The sequence below is a fragment of the Capricornis sumatraensis genome, chromosome X (assembly GCF_032405125.1).
Source record: "Capricornis sumatraensis isolate serow.1 chromosome X, serow.2, whole genome shotgun sequence".
NCBI lineage: Eukaryota > Metazoa > Chordata > Mammalia > Artiodactyla > Bovidae > Capricornis > Capricornis sumatraensis.
The window spans coordinates 15,542,826-15,566,513 of record NC_091092.1 but is presented as its reverse complement, the minus strand read 5'-3'; the positions used below and the strand labels follow the sequence as shown (position 1 = coordinate 15,566,513).

The following is a 23,688-nucleotide window of genomic DNA, read 5'->3' as shown; positions in this document are numbered from 1 at the left end:
CAGATGCTGACAAAACAGCCCACGAAAGACATGTCTTCATTTTTTTTCTTTGCCATCTTCGTCTATTCATGGTGTTCTATGCCACTGTATGAAAGAAAGGACCTCAGTGGATGGTAAGGCTCCTTGCCTCATATCCTAGAACTTCAGGCTCCAGGGGCCCTGGCACCACCCTAAAGAGGCAGTTCTGGGCCAGCAGCGCCTCAGAGGTGTCAAGTCATCCCCAAGGCCCTGCTTCCATCTGAGAGGTTTTGAAACTCAGGACCAGCTCAGAAGTACACCTTCCATACCATTTCAAATGCCCTTTTTGAAAAAGAATTCGAACTCAAAGAATCCATGAGCTCTTTAAGAGCCTTCCTTTAAGCTCTCTGTGACTGTGGTAGATTTAACACACCCTCTCAGCCAAGAGAAAGGGAGTGGGCCATGGAGCCCACCCTTTTCTGGATGGAATCCGATTTCCTGTTAAGTCCAGCCTGAGAACTGTCTCACTCCTATGTCTCTTTGCTTATTCTCACTGAGTATGCACTCACTCACCAGGGCAAGGGAACAGGGCTGGCATGTGCTAGCCCATGTGCGCACATCAGGCACCACTTGGGCTCTAGTGCCGTGAGCAATATGGGACTTGGGCCACGCCACAGTCTGCTCTCTTGGTAGCAGCTCAACAGTTTATCAGGCTCTCACCTCCTAGCCCTTGATGCAGGAAAGCTTTGGGCAGGGCTCAGATTTGAGTCAAGCATTCAGTACCCTGACTGTGTGCATCTCCTTTGCTAGTAATAACATGGTCCCGGCAAGCCTGTCTTGACCCTCACTCTCCCACCAACCAGTCCTTTCCTCCCCCAACAGCTGGTTCTTATCTGTCTTCCTTGTTCCAGCCTCAGGCAGGCTGCCCTGGCCTCATGCTCTCTCTCGCTCTCACTCTCGCTCGCTCTCTCTCTCTCTCTCTCTCTCTCTCTCTCTCTCTCTCTCTCTCTCTCTCACACACACACACACACACACACACACACGCACGTTCTCCTAAATACTCATTGATGAGTTTCAACATTGAAACTGCCTTCCTCCCACCTACCCCATCCCCAAACCTCTAAGGGTTCCCTATTTCCTGTCACATCAAGTCTTCCACTTCCCTGCCTTGCTTTCCAGGCCTACTTCAGTTGGGGCCCACTCAGCCTTTCCAGAGTGGCCAGTGACTGCCCCCACTCCCCCCACCCCATCATGGACAGAATGTAAGCATTCCACAAACCCTCCATGGTCAACCCTGCCTTTGTGTTCCTGTAGCACTTATGCTCCATTCCGGACTTGAACTGTTTGCTATAGCTTTGTGTACATTAGTCTTGAAAGCTAGGCCCACATTTTAGACTTCGTTAATCCTCAGCAGCAGCCCAGCAGTATTTTTTAAAGTGTTCTATTACTTTTTAGTTGTGTATGTGTACTGAAAATTTTTAAGAATAATAAGAGAACCAGCATAAACAAAAGTTCAGCAGCAGGAGGTTAGAACATAGAAAATAAAAGTTCAACTCCCATCCCATCATTCCCAGAAATAAGCCTAAGTTAAGTGCTCTGCAGCCTAGCACCCTCTGTAGGGTTGTGTTGGAAAGATTGCGTGGTAGGTGGTAAACCCAGAGAATTACATCGCCTGGGGAAGAGGATCTTTTACTTCTTAACAAGAGTCCCAGGTCTTTGTTGGCCTGGTAGACTTTGGAAATTTTAGTCCAAAGTCTGCACACAGCTGGCGGCCACTTGTGTGTCCAGTATGTGACTCTAATCACCACATAAAGCTTCTGTCCTCTTTTCAGCCCTTTCAAAAGTAAACCTTGAAGGTGAATAGTAAAAAGCACATTTAATGGACTTTTCTGAGAGTTTTTCACAGGACTGTAGGAAATTGCAGACAGTAAGTAAAGGGGTTGAGGGATGGAGATGGGAAGCGTTTATGAAAATAGGCTTTCTACCTGATATGATGTTGTTTTCTCTGAGAGTTAATGCATATTACTAATGGTTTTCATTTTTATGCCAAGAAAATTCAGTTCCTACTGGGATTTGTTCTAAATAGTAGCCTAGCCCACCTGTGTTGCACCCACTGGGGTTAATTCTGCATCTCAATCAGCTTGAAAATGTCAGCCTGAACTCTCAGACTTAATTGTTACAGACGCTTTATAAATAGGGCATTCAAAATCCTCAGGCTGTTCCCTCTTGCTATCATAATTGATACTTAGTGGATATTCTCAGCCTTCTTTGGTTTTACACATTCAACACTGTGCAGATGGCGGGGGTAGTAAAGGGAAGAAGAGAGACACAGAGGGGCAGATAAACAGTGTATGTGTTCGCTGTGGGTGTCTGTTTCCAGTTGCAGTCCTGGAGTTCTGGGAACAGCTGACAGAAGTGAGCCTGCAGCTTGGTCAGCTGGGGGTTTCTGGGTTCTCTTCACTGTGGCCCCCCAAGGCAGTGTTTTATGGGCACAGCTATCTCTGAACTTCAGCTCAAGCATGTTGGCCATTTGGATGTGAGTTCGAAAACGTTCCAATGCTCTCCAGAGTTCTGTTCGTTTGCTCTTTTGACAGTCTGATGGATGACCTGGCATTAACTAGGAAGAGGACAATATTATCCAGCCTGAATAACTAATCTCCTAAGAAGTACAAAGTTGAAGGATCTTGGTGCACATGAATCTTATTAAATGTGCTTATAAAATATGTTCTATCCAAATAAGCTTAGCAACCCCTAAAATAGCCTTTTCTGATCCGTGTCTGGAACTTTGGCATGCTTCATAGGTCTCTAAGCCAGAATTATTCAGTGAAGTGATGACAGTGTTCTTTGTGCATGGGAAAATGGGAAACGGGGATGGTAACTCCTCTGTTGCCTAATTGTACTCCTTCTGTCCATCTCAGGGGAGACCAGGACCAATTGGAATTCAAGGTCCAACAGGTCCTCAAGGACTTCCTGGCCCTAGTGGTTTATCAGGGTTGAAAGGAGACAGGGGCTCCCCAGGCCCACTGGGACCACATGGACCAAAAGGCGATAAGGTAAGAGCACCAAAGCTTGAGTTTTCCTTTGACTCATGGGCCATGGGTGTGAAGGTCAAAGGTTCTAAACCTCAGCTCTCTCTATTCATGAAAAGAATACTAACTGCACATACTTTGGTGCCAGGCTACACACTTTAATAATAGGCAGGATGGGTGATATGCTCCCATTTCTGGACAGAATCCCATAGCCAGCAAGTCAGAAAGTCCAGATATCAGCTATTTGCCAGAAAAGTGGGATAACCGTGGTGGAAAAGTCCAGAGGGTTTGAGCTGGAGGTGGATCAGAAGGCCAATAAACAGGGCAGCAGAGGAATCCAAATAAGGGGAACGGGACTCCAGGGGTCAGAATGCTTGGAAGCCAGCTGGGCCACAAATATAGGGAAAGAGATGCAAGAAGGGAGATTGGTCATGTCATGGCAGCTGGCTGTCTGAGGTTAGCAGTTAATCACCTCCTATTTACCACACTGGTGAGAGCAGGATTCCTACCGTAGGGTTCTGCAGATGGCCAAGCATGTGACACCTGGCACAGGACAGAAGAGACCAACAACAGGTTTATAAGTCGCACGCACTCACAGCACAGTGGAAGAGGACATCACATACCGTGCAGGGCCACACGGTGCTTTCGCTCTGGAACAAAGTAAACCAGAAGGGCTGTGGGAGGCCAACTCTGCCTGTCAGGAGGATGAGTGTCCCTAGGTTCCTGAAGGAGGATATGCCTGGCTTGTTTGAATAATTCATTGGGCCAGCAGGGAACTGAAACCTACAACTCAGGAACAAGCAGGAACTGTGCCCAGTATATTTGATAAGGAGAGTTGTTTGCCTGCGAGATCTCATCAGGAGCAAAATGCCTTTTGAGGCACTCCCAGTTTTCCCAGGACTTCCCAGGTGGCACTAGTCGTGAAGAACCTGCCTGCCAATGCAGGAGACATAAGAGACATGGGTTTGATCCCTGGATCGGGAAGATCCCCTGGAGGAGGAAATGACAACCCACTCCAGTGTTCTTGCCTGGAGAATCCCATGGACAGAGGAACCTGGCGGGCTAGGGTTGCGAAGACTTAGCAAGCCCACATGTAGCCTTCCCAGATGTCAAGGCACCATATAATACTGAGCCTTATTTTTAGGTCTGACACCACATGGTCTAAGACAAGAACTGCCCAAGACCTTAGGTAAAGGCTAGTGATCACTTGGAAGTATAGTAGAGAGCAAGGTGATGTGATGTGTGGGGGGGTGGTGGGGTTGGGGGGGCAGGGGGCGGGGGCGGGGTACAAAACACTTCTTAACAACTTAGGTCATTAACTATATGAACAAACCTACCTCATCTAATGGAGATCAGTTGGACCATCTCTTACATTCCTACTCCTTTTTTTAGGGTCCCATGGGTGTTCCCGGCTTTCTTGGCATTAATGGAATTCCGGTGAGTGTGTTCATAGAAGCATTTTGAAATTTTATTTTATTAAAGTAGACTTGATTTACAAGATTGTATTCACTTCTGCTACGTAGCAGAGTGATTCAGTTATATATGTGTATATATTCTTTTTCATGTTCTTTTCCATGATGGCTTATCACAAAATATAGAATATAGTTCCCCTGGGCTATACCTTGTTGTTTATCCATTCCATAGAGGCAATTTTAATACAACCTCTAGATTCTGCCTCATAGCTCAAGTATTTTGGTCTTAGCCGCATCCTGTCTCAGGCATGCATGCTCAGGGCTAAGTGTTGAGATGTGCGTGGTAAGGCTTGAAGAGCAGTGCTCACCCACACTTTCCGTGGGATTCTGTCATGGGGAGCCCTAAATCATATAGTTGGGGATGCAGAGATATGTGCAGGCATAAAAAACCATCAACATCTTAGACAAAAGGAGTTGGGTCTTCCAGGTTGAGGGCAGCTTTCACTGGGAATGAGGGACTGGTTCTGAAGTGTGAGGACAGTGCCACATGAGAACACATATCTCCTCATTATCAGAAAATTAAGAAGGTACACGAAATTAGACAGAAAAATACTTACTGATACTTTAATACATTTAATTTCAATAATTTGTTCTCTTCAGCCTGATTCCCAAGTGAATTTCCCTTTAGATTTTTTGGAATTCTAAGTACAAATTTTAAATGTTGCTTTCCATCTGTAGTTATTACAAAATACTGGTTATATTCCCCAGGTTGTACGATACGTCCACGAGCCTATCTGACGCCCAATAGTTTGTACCCCCCACCCTCCCAACCCCTAAAAATAGCGCCCCTCCCCACACACCAATAGCCACTAGCTGTTCTCTGTGTCTGAGAGTCTACGGCTTTTTTGGTTCTATTCACTAGTTTGTTGTATTTTTTAGATTCTACATATGATTGACATCATACAGTATTTTGCTTTTTCTTTCTGACTTATTTCCCTCAGCATAATGCCCTCCAAGTCCATCCATGTTGCTGCAAATGGCAAAATTTCAGTCTTTTGTGTAGCTGAGTAGTATTCCTTATATATATATATATTCCCTATATATTTATATATATATACCACATCTTCTTTATCTATTCATCCAATACTCAGGTTGCTTCCATACCTTGAAAATTGTAAATAATGCTGCTATGAACATTGGGGTATGTATATCTATTTGAATTGGTGGTTTTTTCATATATATACCCAAGAATGGAATTGCCAAATCATACGGTAGTTCTATTTTTATTTTTTTGAGAAACTTTCATACTTTTTTCCTCAGTGACTGCATAACTTTACATTCCTACCAACAGTGCAGGAGGGTTCCCTTTTCTCCACATCCTCGCCAACATTTGTTTATTTGTGTTCCTTTTGAGAGTAGCCATTCTGATAGGTGTGAGGTTGTACCTCATTGTGGTTTTGCATTTCTTGATGATTAGTGATGCTGAGCATGTTTTCATGTGCCTGCTGGTCATCTTCATTTCTTCTTTAGAAAAGTATCTATTCAGGTCTTCTGCCCGTCTTTTAATTGGGTTGTTTGTTTCTTTCATATTGAGTTTTATGACCTGTTTATATGTGTTGGATATTAACCCCCTATCAGTCATAGTTTTTGTAAATATCTTTTCCCATTCAGTAGGTTGTCTTCTCATTTTGCTGATGGTTTTTACAAACTAGCTACTCCAAAGATCACTTGAAGACAACCTCTTCCCTTCATGCTGAGGACCTGGTTTTGCTGGAGATAAGTGGGGAGTCTGGAGCTTGCAGACATGTCCTTTTCCCATTCCATCCAGCCCAATCCCCCCTTATTTTATTGAATTTCTCCATTTTTACTCAATATCCCTACTTATCCTGCCACTGGATATTACATGGTAACATTTCTCCAGCTTTTAAAATACAGTATTTGGAACTTGGTACTATCACTTTTTAATTGTATTCCTCAGTGCTTCTCCATATATTTAATCTTTAACCTGGGCTATGTTTGCCTCTAGCAGTGGTTTTCAACCTTAGGAACCAAATATTGTGTGGAAGCTCAGCATGTAGAACAGAGAAAAAGTGGAGCTCCTCCATGTGAGGGAAGTCCTAGAGCCTGCTTTTATCTTTCTAACAGCCTCTAAGGGGTTCTTTTGAATCATATCAAAACAGTTTAGTTAAGTCTTGACTTAACAGCTTCTTGTGCTATACTACATAATCATCTAAGATCAGGTAAGGGAGTTCAAATTGCTCTGTGCCAATCTACAGGTATTTTTCTTGAGTACCCGCTATGTGGTAGCACTCTACTATGGGAATACAAAAAAAAAAAAAAGGCATCTGGCTCTGCCCTCAGAGATATTATCATCTGATTCATTTTTATCCCCAGATTTGGTGTACATTTGTAGCTTTGGCGAATAGAAGACTCACTTGCCTTGTATTTGTTACACATATCAACAAATCAGCCATCAGATTTTGGCCTTTTATTCAACTGCAAAGTCTGCAAAATCCCAGAAATGGGCCATTGGAGAAGTAAGAAGTGGATAGGGTTGGTTACCCACTTATGACTTTCCCTGGTATATTCTCATGGCTATGTTCTAAGACCACATCATCCAGCGTCTCCACTCAGCGTATGTGTCTTGAAGGAACCAATGGGTGATTGTTGTTATTGTTCAGTTGTTCTGTCGTGTTTGTCTCTATGAGGCCTCAAGGACTGCTGCATGCCTGGCTTCCATGTTGTTCACCATCTCCTGGAGTTTGTTCAAACTCATGTACACTGAGTTGGCGATTCCATCCAACCATCTCATCCTGTCATCCCCTTCTCCTGCCTTCTATCTTTCCCAGCATCAGGGTCTTTTCCAATAAGTCAGTTCTTCGCATCAGGTAGCCAAAATATTGGAGCTTCAGCTTCAGTGTCAGTCCTTCTAATGAATATTCAGGGTTGATTTCCTTTAGGATTGACTGGTTTGATCTCCTTGATGTCCAGGAGACTCTCAAGAGTCTTTTCTGGCACCACAGTTCAAAAGGATGGAAACTAGCAAAGTAGACATAACCTCTTCCATTTATCCTGTGGATCCAGCCTCAAGAGATGAGTGGAGGATTTGAAGCTCACAGCAGTACTACACCCTTCCTCCTTCAATCTCTTTTTAATGGGGGCTGGAAGAAATGAATCCTGTGAAGCAGAGGCTGATTCCCATTCGGAGCTGGAACGCACCCCAGAGTCCAGCTGGACACTTCTGCGTCCAGCCGTCCAACTTGTGGCCGAGAGAGCCTGAGGACGTCTAGACATTGATCGCTTCTTTGGGGGCCTTTGTTGCTTGGGAGAATAAGTCCAGATTCCTCCAAATGAGTCTGCTGCTTCCAGTAGAAGTCCCCATCCCCTTGGCTCTCTTCTTGCCCCACCCCCTTGACTTTCAGTCTCTTTAGCTTCAGGATGCAAGCCTCACTTACTCCAAGAAACTTTATCCCCTGTTTCCTTCCCTCTCTTCCAGCCATTCATGATGTATTAAGGAGTACCTTCTGTTGACAGCTTACCTCTCTTTTCCATCTCTAATCTCCCAGGAGTCTTTGGGATCTGTACCACAAACTCTAGCTCCTTATTGCATATAGCGCATGGTATTTCTATATTTTCTTGTATGTTAGTCTTATCTACTTTTGCATTCCAGTCCCCTGTAATGAAAAGGACATCTTTTTGGGGTGTTAGTTCTAGAAGGTCTTGTAGGTCTTCATAGAACCATTCAAATTCAGCTTCTTCAGCATTATTGGTCGGGGCATAGACTTGGATTACTGTGATATTGAATGGTTTGCCTTGGAATACAAAAGTAGGAAGTCAAGAAATACCTGGAGTAACAGGCAAATTTGGCCTTGGCGTACACGATGAAGCAGGGCAAAGGCTAGCAGAGTTTTGCCAAGAGAACGCACTGGTCATAGCAAACACCCTCTTCCAACAACTCAAGAGAAGACTCTACACATGGACATCACCAGATGGCCAATACCAAAATCAGACTGATTATATTATTTGCAGTCAAAGATGGAGAAGCTCTATACAATTAGCAAAAACAAGACTGGGAGCTGACTGTGGCTCAGATCATGAACACCTTATTGCAAAATTCAGACTTAAATTGAAGTAGGGAAAATTACTAGACCATTCAGGTATGACCTAAATCGAATTCCTTATGACTATACAGTGGAAGTGAGAAATAGATTCAAGGGATTAGATCTGATAGACAGAGTACCTGAAGAACTATGGACAGAAGTTCGTGACGTTGTACAGGAGGCAGTGATCAAGACAATCTCCAAGAAAAAGGAATGCAAAAAGGCAAAGTGGTTGTCTGAGGAGACCTTACAAATAGCTGTGAAAAGAGGAGAAGTGAAAGGCAAAGGAGAAAAGGAAAGATATACCCATTTGAATGCAAAGTTCCAAAGAATAGCAAGGAGAGATAAGAAAGCCTTCCTCAGTGATCAATGCAAAGAAATAGAGGAAAACAATAGAATGGGAAAGACTAGAGATCTCTTCAAGAAAATTAGAGATACCAAGAGAACTTTTCATGCAAAGATGGGCACAATAAAGGACAAAAAAGTTATGGACCTAACAGAAACAGAAGTTATTAAGAAGAGGTGGCAAGGATACACAGAAGAACTGTACAAAAAAGATCTTCACGACCAAGATGATCATGGTGGTGTGATCACTCACCTAGAGCCAGACATCCTGGAATGTGAAGTCAAATGGGCTTTAGGAAGCATCACTATGAACAAAGCTAGTGGAGGTGATGGAATTCCAGTGGAGCTATTTCAAATCCTAAAAGATAATGAGTACAGCTGTGAAAGTGCTGTACTCAATATGCCAGCAAATTTGGAAAACTCAGCAGTGGCCACAAGACTGGAAAAGGTCAGTTTTCATTCCAGTCCCAAAGAAAGGCAATGCCAAAGAATGTTCAAACTACTGCACAATTGCACTCATCTCACACACTAGCAAAGTAATGCTCAAAATTCTCCAAGCCAAGCGTCAACAGTATATGAACCATGAACTTCCAGATGTTCAAGTTGGTTTTAGGCAGAGGAACCAAGGATCAAATTCCCAACATTCTTTGGATCATTGAAAAAGCAAGAGAGTTCCAGAAAAACATCTACTTCTGCTTTATTGACTATGCTAAAGCCTTTGACTTTGTGAATCACAACAAACTGTGGAAGATTCTTCGAGATGAGAATACCAGACCTGCATCCTTAGGAATCTGTATTGCAGGTCAAGAAGCAACAGTTAGAACTGGACATGGAACAACAGACTGCTTCCAAATAGGGAAAGGAGTACGTCAAGCTGTATACTTTCACCCTGCTTATTTAACTTGTATGCAGAGTACAGCATTTCTCATGATGTAGCACAAGCTGTAATGCACATTACTGGGAGAAATATCAATAACCTCATATATGCAGATAACACCACCCTTAAGGCAGAAAGTGAAGAAGAACTAAAGAGCCTCTTGATGAAAGTGAAAGAGGAGAGTGAAAAAGGTGACTTAAAACTCAACATTCAGAAAACTAAGATCATGGCATCCCGTCCCATCACTTCATGGCAAATAGATGGGGAAACAGTGGAAACAGTGAGAGACTTTATTTTGGGGGCTCCAAAATCACTGCAGATGGTGACTAAAGCCATGAAATTAAAAGACACTTGCTCCATGGAAGAAAAGTTATGATCAACCTAGACAGCATATTAAAAAGCAAAGACATTACTTTGGCAACAAAGGTCCATCTAGTCAAAGCTATGTTTTTTCCAGTAGTCATATATGGATTTGAGAATTGAACTATCAAGAAAGCTGAGTGCCAAAGAATTGATGCTTTTGAACTGTGGTGTTGAAGAAGACTCTTGAGAGTCCCTTGGATAGCAAGGAGATCCAACCAGTCCATCCTAAAGGAAATCAGTCCTGAATATTCAATGAAAGGACTGATGCTGAAGCTGAAACTCCAATACTTTGGCAAAGAACTGACTGATTTGAAAAGACCCTGATGCTGGGAAAGATTGAAGGTGGGAGGAGAAGGGGAAGACAGAGGATGAGATGGCTGAATGGCATCACCAACTCAATGGACATGAGTTTGAGTAAACTCCAGGAGTTGGTGATGGACAGGGAGGTCTGGCATGCTGCAGTCCATGGGGTCGCAAAGAGTTGCACACGACTGAGAAACTGAACTGAACTGAACTGAGTCTTATTTAGCTCCTTGAAAGCCCAGAGCTTTGTCTTCTGTTCCTCTCAGAGGCCTCAGAGACCCCAGGGCTAAATTCAGCACAGAGTAGGAACTCTAGAAATCCAACCTCTAGTACCTCGTAGCTCTAGTAGTAGCTACAAGAAGATTCCCGTGTAGGTCAGTCAATAAAGAATCCATCTGCAATGCAGGACATCCAGGTTCCATTCCTGGGTTAGGAAGATCCCCTGGAGAAGGAAATGGCAACCCACTTCAGTATTCTTGCCTGGGAAAACCCATGGACAGAGGAGTCTGGTGGGCTACAGTCTATGGGGTCGCAAGAGTCAGGCACGACAGAGCGACTAAACCACCAGAGTACCTATAAAAGAAGCAGTTCTCAGACTTGCAAGGCTCCCTCAGACAGAGGAAAACACAGAGACCCTAGGATCAGTCGGACTAATTATTCTACCCAACTTTCAGCAGCACTTATTAAGCAATTTGGCTAAAACCAACGCATCTTACTAAACTGGATCACTGCACAAATCTGCTTCCCCTCTTAATATTGGCTGATTGCTCACATCTGTGTCACTGGTTTTGGTCCCAGAACTCCATTTTTGCTGTCATGTAGATGATTTCCACATGAATGAGCAAGATGATCCAAGTCCGTGCACCCAGGGGCACGGCCACCAGTTGAGAGTGAACAAACAAGCAGTCATCAAGATATTCAACATTAAATAACATAGACAAGGGACGACAGGACTGTGGCTTTTAATGATATCACAGATGTGAGTTGAGCTGTCAGGACCCCCCAAAAATGCAGGTTGATCCAATGTTTTCAGTTCAAATAAGTTGGAAGCAGAAGTTTTCAAGTTGTCCTTTGAGATTTCTGTTGAGCTTTTCCCACGGAGTTGATCTCAAACATTTCTCCGCCTAGAGACTCATAAATGAACACACCAGATTTATATCTTCAAAGTGATCATGTACCACTCACCAAATGGAAACATTTCCTTTCCAATCTGGGTTCTATGGAACATTTGTTGTTGTTCTTCAGTCACTAAGTCATGTCCAACTCTTTGTGACCCCATGGACTGTAGCACACCAGGCTTCCCTGTCCTTCACTATCTCCAGAGTTTGCTCAAATGCATGTCCATTGAGTTGATGATGCCATCCAACCATCTCATCCTTTGTCACCCCTTTCTCCTCCTGCCCTCAATCTTTCCCAGCATCAGGATCTTTTCCAATGAGTTGGCTCTTCGCATTAGGTAGCCAAAGTATTGGAGCTTCAGCTTCAGCACCAGTCCTGATGAATATTCAGGGTTGATTTCCTTTAGAATTGATTGATCTTGCAGTCCAAGGGACTGTTAAGAATCTTCTCCAGCAGCACAGTCTGAAAGCATCAGTTCTTTGATACTCAGCCTTCTTTATGGTCCAACTCTCACATCTGTACATAACTATTAGAAAAACCATAGCTTTGACTAGATGGGCCTTTGTCAGCAAAGTGATGTCTCTCCTTTATAATATGCTGTTCAGGTTTGTTATAGCTTTTCTTCCAAAGAGCAAGCATCTTTTAATTTCACAGCTGCAGTCACCATCTCCAGTGATTTGGGAGCCCAAGAAGATAAAGTATGTCGCTGTTTCCATTTTTCCCCATCTATTTGCCATGAAGTGGGGAACATGAATTGGGGACCACTGCTTTTCTGTAATACAGCATATCCACCTGTCCTGTGTGTTTAGTCTCTTGTGGTTTTATAGAACCATGGTTTTCTCTTTCAAAGAGCTATATTCTCTTGGAGAGCTGGCACACACATATGTGAAGTCATTCGTTATCTCTACCCAGAAAGGGCATAACCAAGGTCCCAGGACTAAGTAAGATCCCTAGTACTGAGCCAGCCTGTTGTCTTAACTCATCTCTGTTACCCAGTTGAGAGATAACCCCTAGCAAATTTGGCTGGAACATTTTTTAATGATGATTAGAACCCCAGGAAGAAATAGACACTCCACCTGAAGAAATTGACTGAGTAGAGTTAAATGAAGGGTATATTTAAAGCAGGCATCTCCAACCTCTGGGATCTCATGTGCAATGATCCGAGGTAGAACTGATGTAATAATAATAGAAATAAACTATACAATAAATGTAATGTGTTTCATCCCCTTTACTTCTGGTCCATGGAAAAATGGCTTCGTGAAACCAGTCCCTGGGGCCCAAAAGGTTGGGGACTGCTAACATAAAGGATGCAAGCAGGATTAAGGGAAACAGCAGTGGATGCAGAAGTAACCAACACAACGCTCTTACCACACCCAGTCCCAAATGGGGAGAGGAGGAATAGTAATCCTGGAACTCTAAGACTGGGAGCCATGGACTAGCACTTGTCCAATGGGAACTAATATTGTAGAGAAATATGACCACGGCCACAAATACTGCCAGGGAGGAAGGGTATAGGAGAAATAAACAACCTGAGCTCTTCCTCATCCTGGTCTCCCATCTCCTGCTTGTGCCTCCCAGTGACCACATACAGCTGGAAAACAGAGGGAAAGGGAGCCTAGGCATACCACGTGTAAAGGTCAGCCTCCCAAAGCACAGATGTGGGGACGGTAGAGTGCAGATCTCCAGGGCCAATAGGGATAGCCATCTCATTTGGTAATAAAATGTTGATGACTCCAGTGATGTGCTGTGGTGTGCTAAGTTGCTTCAGTCATGTCTGACTCTTGCAAACCCATGGACTGTAGCCCTCCAGACTCCTCTGTCTATGGGATTTTCTAGGCAAGAATGCTGGAGTGGGTTGCCATTCCCTTCTTCAGGGGATCTTCCTGACCCAGAGATCAACTCCACATCTCTTGTCTCCTGCATTGGCAGGTGGGTTCTTTACCACTAGCGCCACCTGATGACTCTAGTAAGCTGTCTCAATTTCCCCAGTTCAACTAAGACTCATCATCTGAGTCTGCAGAGGCATAACTTGCAATAAACAGCAAGTTTATTGTTAAGGTAAGTTTATTGATCACTCCTCTGGACTCTGTGTTCTGTGAGTCCAGCAGTCTAGACTCACAATGGACCGTCTAACCTACAAGTAGAACAAAAATAATAAAAACAAAACAGAATTCTCCAGAGCATTCTCACAATAAACATTTGTCAAAAGATTGTTTCCTCTAATAATTTGAAAAGTTGATTTTTGAACACATGACATGTTTTCTTCAAATCAGTAAATATATATTAATATATGTATGTATGTTTAACCAAATACATATATATATAACCAAATACATATAATATATGTATATGTATTTATATATACAACATATATGTATATGTATTTATATACATATAGATATTTGGCTTTAATACATATATAATATATATTATATATATAATATGTATTTGGCTTAAAAAGTGTATGGGTAAGTGGGAGAATGAATACCTTTTGTTGATCTGCCTAGAGTTTTGGTCTTTTAGGTCATCTCTTTGTGCTATACCCAACACACACCTGCTTTTGATTTCCTACACATAGGTATGAAATATACCAAGTACACTTCCTATACACCAAGAAAGCACAGAATTATTGAATTCAGACCCCAACTGTATGTGAATGATTACTGATTCCCCAGCAAAACAACTGCCTCAATAGTGAGTATGGAGAAAAGGAAAAGATGCAGTTCCCTGGCTGAAGAAATAGCATGACACGAAATAATGACAAAATAAAGTTCCAAGTGTGATTCTTCCTTGTCTTGTTTAATTTTGAGCAAGCGGTGTTCAGGAGAGGTGGTGCTATGAAAACTCCTTCTGCTCTGTTAACCAAAATCCAGCATCATTTCCCATACAGAGCTTCTAATACAGAGAGCCAGGCCAGGCTGCCCAGGTTTCAGTCCATTGTGAGAAATCCCAAGGCCTGGCATGATTCCCTGTTGGTAGCAATTCAGCTGCCAGGCAGCTAAGACCCATCTGAGTTTATCTTTCTACTACAGGAAGGTAGAGTCACAGCACTCTTTGTAGCCCGTCTCTTCATGCTTGATCCCTTTGGTTTCGGCTTGTACAGCATCAGTCCTTTGGGCAGGGGAAACACTGAGCTGTCATCTGCTCCCTACACCTGAGTATAATGAACAGAGATGGGAGCAGAGGTGATGAGGCAAAGGGAGTGGACAAGGAGCCAGAATTCGGGAGCATCCTTGGCTCCTCTCACTGTGGAACTTGTTGGATTAGCTGAGAGTCCTGTGACTGACTCGATCCCTTCTTTTCTCTTTCATCAGGGCCACCCTGGACAGCCAGGACCCAGAGGCCCACCTGGCCTGGATGGCTGTAATGGAACTCAAGGAGCTGTTGGATTTCCAGGCCCTGATGGCTATTCCGGGCTTCCTGGACCACCTGTAAGCTGCCACATCTTTGTACATTATTTCAAATGGTTTTGCTTGCCTTCAAGTGTGCCCTCTCTTCTGCTTTCTCTGGAGATCTTGTTAAGTATCCACGGGGCAATCACTGAAGCCCTTTGTCCAGTGCAGCACCACGATGTCAAAAGTCTAAAGAATACCAGTTTCAGGGGAGTGTACACATGCTACACTAGTTAGGTTTTTTTTTTTAATGATGCTTTTAGAGTTGGCAAGATTATTAAAAAAGACTGTAGTAAAGTTTAGAGCAAAGTACATGTTTGGCTATTTGACATTTTCCCACATTAGACAATATTGGGAAATGCAGTACTTGCAAGGCTTACATGGGATCATGGAAGCCCTAACAGTGACCCAAAGGGCTTGGCAGGCTTGGTCTCTACCAGGGATTCTTAACCAGTGGTGATTTTGCATCCTTCCCGAGGACATTTGACAGTTATTATTGACACTTTTGGACTTTCCTGGTGGCTCAGCTAGTAAAGAATCTGCCTGCTATGCAGGAGACCCCAGTTTGGTTCCTGGGTCAGGAAGATCCACTAGAGAAGGGATAGGCTGCCCACTCCAGTATTTTTGGGCTTCCCTGCTGGCTCAGCTAGTCAAGAAGGAGACCCCAGTTCGATTCCTGGGTCGGGAAGATCTGCTAGAGAAGGGAATGGCTACCCACTCCGTATTCTGGCCTGGAGAACTCCATGGCCTATACAGTCCATGGACTGTGTATTCCATGGTCTATACTGTCCATGGGGTTGCAAAATGTTGGCCACGACGGAGTGACTTTCATATCCCATAATGTAACTACATATACATATGTAATATTGACACTTTTGGGCTTCCCTGGTGACACAACTGATAAAGAATCCACCTGCAATGTGGGAGACCTGGGTTCGAACCCTGGGTTGAGAAGATCCCCTGGAGAAGGGAACATACTGGAACCCACTCCAGTATTCTGGCCTGGAGAATTCCATGGACTGTATAGTCCTTGGGGTCGAAAGAGTCAGACACAACTGAGAGACTTTCACACTCACTTTCATTGACCCTTTTGGTCCTCACAATTGGGAGCATGCTACTGGTACAGGATGGCCCCCACCATAACATCAAGTTATCATCTGTCCCAAAGTGTCAATAGTCAGAAATAATTGAGAAATACTACTCTACACTGACATAGCTTTCCATCCTTTCCCCACATCATAACTCTTGGTTCTGGAATTGATAAGGCATTTATTGGACATTGATGTCATCACTTTTGCTTCATTCCATTCGTCCAGATAGAGCTCAAATATTTGGATCTAAAAGATCTCTAACAGATGCCATGCCCTTACAAGGCTGCTTTTGTGAGTGGCTGGAAAGAGAAAAATAATATATTTCAAACCCATTGTCAACCTCATTTGAAATAATCTAAGTAAATAACAGTACTGATATAATATGTTTAAATTGAAATTGCACCATCTATTAGACCAATTCCATAGCTACATGAATGACTTGGTATTTTACTGGAAGAGCATTGCTTTTAGGGAGCAAGTTGTGGATGTGAATGTATATGTAAGAAGGTAGGACAGACAAAGCACAAGCCCCAAATTGGCATAAGGGACTTTCACAACTAAGGACCAAACCAATGTATAGCAGAGAGTCGGGGAGAAAGATGTATTACCGACATAGTATGAGCTATTTGAGTCACAAAGGCCTCCAAACACTGTCATGGTAACAGGGCAAGAGAACAAATCACATCTGTGTTAAAACAATGGAAATCTGGAAAAGTAAGGAATCGCAGCCCCCAAGAGGGAGAAAAGAAATCTTAAAGTAATAAACAGCCCCTGACAGCCAAAGGACCCGGGTAAAACCCAATCCTGTCTCCACACCTTCCTTTAAGCCTAAATAGGAACTTGGTTGTGGATTTTTACTAAGCTGAACCTTACTAACCCTACTGGACACTGAATAGGTAGCCTTTGAAATTTCTTTGATGAAAGTAGTGGCCACAAGCATAAGGGAAAATAGAAAGTGTTAGGAAAGAAACGGGTTTGTGCTTTGGGAACCACATGGTACTTTTATTATACCTATGGACCTTGAACTCAGGAATCCATCATTCAATCAATGCTTCTGTCCCCAAAGCTTAGGCCTACCCCCAACACTAATCCCAACTTCCATTTAGGTAACGGGACATTGATTTTCCCCAGGAGGTCAACATCTGGCAGATATTAGCTGGTGTCTGCCACTGAGACATTAAAAACTCTGGCTGATTAGACAGGTTGGACATACTTTGAACAGTTTTCCATGTTGACAGTGAGACACACCTGCCACTTAGCTGCAGTTGTATAGTAAAAGCACAAGATGGAGATGGTTATGTAATTATCTCTTAGACCGGGGATCTGTAAACTGGCCCACATAACCTTTGTCCTGTAGCTTGTTTTTCCACTTTTTAAAAGACTGTGAAGAAAAACAGAATACAGGACAGAGCTCAAATATGACCCCCAAAGCATATATTATTTACTCGCTGGCTCTCTACGGAAAAAGTCCACTAACCTCTGTCCTAGACAAAGTTCCCATCAGTGACATACCTGTGACATATGGAGCAGGTGAGCTATAGGCTTATAAGAGACATGTGTATTTTATGTGGATGTTTAGATTGGTTCTCTGAATAGATTCAAAATCTATGTTCTAATTCCTTAACAAACATCTGACTTGGAGGCTGGGGAACAGGCATGTAGCTTTGAGACATAGCACCTGTTCAGGGGCTGTACTTTGTATGCCTATCACTGCTATAGAATAAGCCACATGGTTTCAGGCTTTTGCTTTTCCATCTAATCAGATCATACTATTAACAATATCGTGTGTGTGTTTGCGTGCATGCGCGTGTGCACATTACTTCACAAATTTTTCGTATTTTATGCAGGGGCTTCCTGGTCAGAAAGGCTCTAAAGGTGAACCTGCCCTTGCCCAAGGTAGTTTCAAAGGAATGAAGGTAAGAGCCTTTAAGGCAGACAGCTGAGTAGGCTATAAGCTGAGTTCCCCAGAATGAAGCACCACATCCAATGAAAACATTTTTGGAACTAGCATCTGCATCTCGATTTAAGGAACAGACCAAGCTGGATTTAAAAACGATCTGGAACTTTTTGTGGTGGAAACATTGACAGAAATGTTTGCAACCATATTGTCAAAGAGATTTGCTTTGTCAGAGCAAGACCAAAAACAGGGGACGAATCAGCAAACAGTGTGCATGGGTGTCATTTTCCTTGACAGGCCGAGATACTTCCTGAAGGCAGATACCTTTGTTCTACTCCAGAATCCTTGATGTCTGCATACCTTGGTTTGAAACCATGTGTGTCTCTACCCATCTTAGCTTGGCCACCGGTCCAGGATCATAGCTCCACCCTTTTCTCTATCTGCATACCAGCCCATCACCCTTGCTGGGCCCCTGGCTGTCGGCAAAAATTGTCCATCAACTCTGTAGCTGGCTGGAAACTTTCATCTCTTCCTAGAATTGACAAGAACCTTCTGTATTCGTGTGGCTGTATTCTTGATGTAGGCTGCCTAGTATCCTGTGGGCCTTCAGTAAATTCTGGTGCCAGAGGGTTGACCCTAATCCCTTGCAGAGTGAGATAGGAGCCCATCATTTCCCTGGGAGCAGACAGGAACCTATTGTGTCCAACATGGGAGGGGAAGATGTACCCAAGCTCACTTAGCTGGAGATGGTACCTTTCTGCCCTCTACCCATGCACAGAGCTGGACATCTCCAGCTCTTTAGAAGGCAGTGATGGGTGTACATATCTGGGAAATGAAGAATGTACAGGGTTTGGGTTTTTTATGATAGTGGGAATGGCATGTTAGACTTGGAAAGGACTTTACTTTTATTTTTTATAAAGAAAAATTTTCTTTTCAGCATAAGAAGCACACAGAAGCACACAGAGTACACACCAACAGAAGTTTAAAAAGTGCATTATGCATCTATGACTGCCAATTCACAGTACAAAAGATACTGCCTTTTAAATAGATAACATTAAAAAAGAAGAAGAAAAAAATATATAATAAAAATAATTGATTTAATAATGCAGCACCCTGGAACCTACCTGCAGCTTCTGAAAACCAAACGGCAGCCCATCTTGGGAAGCTCCTGATTGGGAGAGGGATGGCCTGTACCTGCATTTTGTTGCAAAGAGCTCAGGACACCAAAAGAGGAAAACAGGGTGGCCTAGGTGGAAATAAAAGCTCTACTAACAGAACAATTGTTTGATGGGGGAATAGGAGAAGGACTGTGCGGTAGTCCAGAGAGAACCTCATGATTCTCGAATTCATGTGGCTCATTTTACAGATAGCAAAACTGAGGTGACCCGAGGCTCTGTGACTTGCTCACAGGCATAAGCCAGCCTCCCAAAGAGCTAAAACCTAGGCAGTACTCTTCCCAGGTTGCAGAAGGCCGATTTTTTACTGTAAGCTAAGTGGAGTAAGACTAGCAGGTATCCACATATGGTCATTGTTGTAGCAAACATTGATTAAGTGGTTTTGCCAAAAATCAAAGAGACCCTGGACCTGGTGGAACACAGTAATTTCCACAGGATGGTTATATTACAGATTCGTATGGTGACTTAAGATGCTGCAAAGTAATTTAAACGTAATCAGAGACTATACACTCTGTTGATTCTCCCTTGAAATGTCTGATTTGCATTGTATACATATGGGCACAGATTCTCTGGGGATGAAGGTGCACGGCAAGGTAGCTTTGCTTTCTTCCAAAAAGAGCAGGAAAATCACCAGCCCACAGAAGCAGTCTCTAATGGATAAGTTCCTAGCAAAGTTGAAAATTAATTAATTCAAGTAAAGAATGAAATCCTGTTCAATCAAGGTTATAATATTTTTCTTCTAGAGTCTAGATTTTTCTTAGAAAAAAAGGAAATGGTTGAATATGTCTGATGCATGCATTATTTAAAACACAAGACCTTGACAGAGGAGGCTCAAGCTTCAGCCATGCATTTTTATGCCCATGCTTCTTAGGTCAGTTATGTGTAAAATACCACAAGCTTAATTTCTTCATCTCTTCAATGTCCTGCTTTTGTCTGTTACTCAGGGGGAGCCTGGGCTGCCCGGACTGGATGGAATCACTGTAAGTTGTTACCTATGTGTTGAGCTCTCAGTGTTTGTCTGGTTAATAGTTACTGATAGCCCCTTTTCATTCCTCTCCATGGTGTTCGAAGGTCTTCATAAACCTTCAAGGAAAATCCAGAGGGTTGGAGTAAAACCGATCACTCTATTGACATTTTCAAAATAAGAATGTACCGAAGGGATGGACTATCCACCTCCAGTGACACGGCAGCAGGCTTTCAGACCTCTCGGCCAGGGACCTACATCTCACTCGGGGATGTATCAGGAAAGAATCTTGCCTTTCACTGCACAAGCATTTGCTAAGTTTCCTGTGTGTTCAGAGGGCTACAGGTAAAACAAAAGAAGTGAAACACTCTTCTTTTAAAAGGTATTCCATAGAGAAATCCCTTTTAGGGATTCAATAATAGTGAGTCCATGAAAGGCCATGAGTTGTAGTAATGAGAGCTTTGTTTTACCTTGACTTTCCACATTGTCACCACTTGCCTTTGAAGTAGCTTTAAAAAGGCCCCTTCTCTCTTCCTCTTTTCCTGTATCAGGCTTTCTTCCTGTCTTCTTCCATTCCAGAACAGATATTGAGCTCCTACCATCAGCAAAGGGCCATGAGTGATCTCTGAGACAATGCAGACACAGTCTCTGCACACACACACACACAGAGCCACCTCCCACCCCCAGGATGTGAAAAACTAGTAGGAGTGTGGAGTAAAAATTCCACAACAGCATCAAAGAAAGGGATGCTGTCCACCTGAGGCTACATCACTAAGAGAAGGTAGCCTCTAAGAAATGTGAGTGATATTTCGGCTGGCTGGCAATGGGAGGAAGCTTTCTAAACAGAGAAGGTATGTGAGAAAAGGTGGGCAATAAGCCAGATCTGTGCAGGCACACCTGTAAACAGAGATGAATGAGGACCAAGAGCACAGAGGTCTCCTAAAGTGGAACAGCATTGGCTAGGATCGTGGGTTAACTACATTTGTGGAAGAACATCCAGTGTATTTGCTCCATAACTTCTCCTGGAGATGCATTTCCCTGCCCTCAAAGATACAGTGTTTGTCTGCATATCCAGACATGATAAATAAACCGCTTAGCTTTAGCCAGGGAGGGTTCATGGCTGGATAAGAAATTTGTGGTCAGTAAGGAGACCACAGGTTATTAGTTATTGTCAGAGCAATGTTCTACTCTCATATATTCCTGGAGAACCTGTGAATCCCTACTCTCTCTCCCTCCTAAGTTTTGATTTCACTTAATCTCTCCATCCTTCACCTAAACACAATCACCTTGTCACTTATCATTAAACTTATCACTTATTAAAACTGGGGAGCATACCATCTTTCCCCATACCATCTTTCTCTTCAGATTTCACTCTCTCACTTTTAATATTGTCATCATACAGTTCAAAATATTTTCTAGTTTTCCTTCTGATTTTTTTTTGACCCATGGGGATTCATGGTGATTAATTTCCAAATATTTGGTGACTTTCCAGATATCTTTATGTTATTGGTTTCTAATCTGATTTTATTGCAGTTAGAGGGTGCCCTCTGGATAGTTCCATGCTTTTAAATTTGTTGAGGTTTATTTTACGGCCCCACTTATGGAACTATCTTGGTGAATGTTCCATATGTACTTGAAAAGAGTATGTATTGAGCTGGTTAAGAGTATAGTGATCTAAAAAATATGCATTAGGTCAAAGTAGTTAATAATGTGGTGTGGATCTTCTTTTTCCTCACTTTTTTGTTCAGTTGTTCTATTAATTACTGAAGGAGGGATGTTCAAATCTCCATCTAGAATTGTGAACTTATCTATTTCTCCTTACATCTCCATCAGTCTTTGCTTTGCATATTTTGAAGCTCGGCTACTAGGTGTATGCACATCTAAGATTATTATATCTTCTTGATGAACTGAACTATGTTACTGTTACAAAGTGCCCCCTCTTTATCCCTAGTAATATTCTTTGTCTCGAAGTCTACTTTATTTGATAGTGATATAACAGCTCTTTCTTTTGTAAGTTTTTGGCTTTTCTTAACTTTAATATGAAAATTTTCAAATAGAGAGCAAAGTTGAACCAAGTTTTCAGTGACTAGCTGTACCATTAGTACTTTACCTGCCTTATCACACTTCCATCCATCAATCCATCTTAGTCTTGCTGCATTTCAAAGTTAACTGCAGACAATAATATTCCTACCCCTAAATATTAAACACTACAGCATGGCTATCATTAGCTAGACTTCAAAATTTGTTTACAGTTTTTCCTTTCCTGTAAAATTTACATATAATGAAATATACAAATCTTAAATGTGCATTTGCTGCATTTTGAGAAATAAACATTTCTGTGTAATTCAACCCCTCCTAAGGTGTAGACCATTCCCATCACCTCTGAAAGTTCTCACCTGGGAACTTGCCTGGTGGTCCAGTGATTAAGATTCCACCTTGCAATGCAGGGGGTGTGGGTTTAATTCCTGGTCAAGGAGCTAAGATCCCACATACCCCATGGCCAAAAAACCAAAACGTAAAACAGAAGCAATATTGGAACAAATTCAATAAAGACCTTAAAAATGATTCATGTCAAAAAAATCTTGAAAAAAAGAGAACGTTCTCTCCTGCTCCTTCCCAGTCAATTCACATCAAAGGCAATCACTGTTCTGATTTTTTTCTATCATAGATAAGGTTTTCCTATTCTAGAACTTCATACAAAGGGAATAATATATATGTAGCCTTTGGGGTCTGGCTTCTTTCACTTAGAACAGAACTTTTGAGATTCATTCTCTTTGTTTCATGTATCAATAATTTGTTACTTTCTATTGTTGAGTACTTATTCCACTATATAGATGTATTGGATTTTTTTCATCAGTTATTCTATCACTGGACACCTGGGACATTTCCAATTTTTAAAAAATTTTATTGAAGCATAGTTGATTTATAATGTTGTATTAATTTATTCTGTATAGCAAAGTGACTCATATATATATATATATATATATATGCACATTATTTTTCATATTTCTTTTCCATTATGGTTTGTCACAGGATGTTGAATATAGTTCCCAATGCTATACAGTAGGACCTTGTTGTTTATCCATCCTGTATATAACACTCTGCATCTCCTAATCCCAAACTCCCAGTCCATCCCTCGCCACCCCCTCCTCCCTGGCAACCACAGGTTTGTTCTCTATATCTGTAAGTCGGTTTTGTTTCATAGATGTGTTGATTTGTGTTGTGTTTTCGATTCCACATATAAGTGATATCATATAGTATCTGTCTTCCTCTGTCTGACTTACTTCACTTAGTGTGATAATCTCTAGGTCCATCCATGTTGCTGCAAATGGCATTATTTCAATTTTATGGCTGAGTAATATTCCATGATATTAATATACCACAACTTGTTTATCCATTCATCTGACATTTCCCCTTTTTAAGTATTCTGAATAAAGCTGCTATGAACATTCTTGTGTGATTCTTATGAGTATATTTTTCCCGAGAAACTGTCTTACTTCTTTGACTTTAGGAAAAACTTTCCTCTCTAGGGCCCACAAGGAACACCCGGATCCCCAGGAGCTGTAGGACCCATAGGACCACCAGGTTTGCAAGTAAGACTGGCCTAAATCTACCATGTGATCACAGCACTTGCATGAATGCTTTCCCCTGGATTAAAAGCCT

General features: G+C 42.4%; 1 protein-coding gene across 1 annotated transcript in view; it reads left to right on the top strand.

Annotated features, from left to right (window-relative positions):
* Positions 1-23,688, top strand: part of COL4A6 (collagen type IV alpha 6 chain) — a 189,400-nt gene that overhangs the window by 115,787 nt on the left and 49,925 nt on the right. The window contains exons 3-8 of the mRNA XM_068962536.1: positions 2,877-3,011; positions 4,380-4,424; positions 14,821-14,937; positions 17,837-17,905; positions 20,006-20,041; positions 23,556-23,618. Coding sequence (XP_068818637.1) covers positions 2,877-3,011; positions 4,380-4,424; positions 14,821-14,937; positions 17,837-17,905; positions 20,006-20,041; positions 23,556-23,618 — 465 coding nt within the window. The remainder of the gene's footprint in view (positions 1-2,876; positions 3,012-4,379; positions 4,425-14,820; positions 14,938-17,836; positions 17,906-20,005; positions 20,042-23,555; positions 23,619-23,688) is intronic.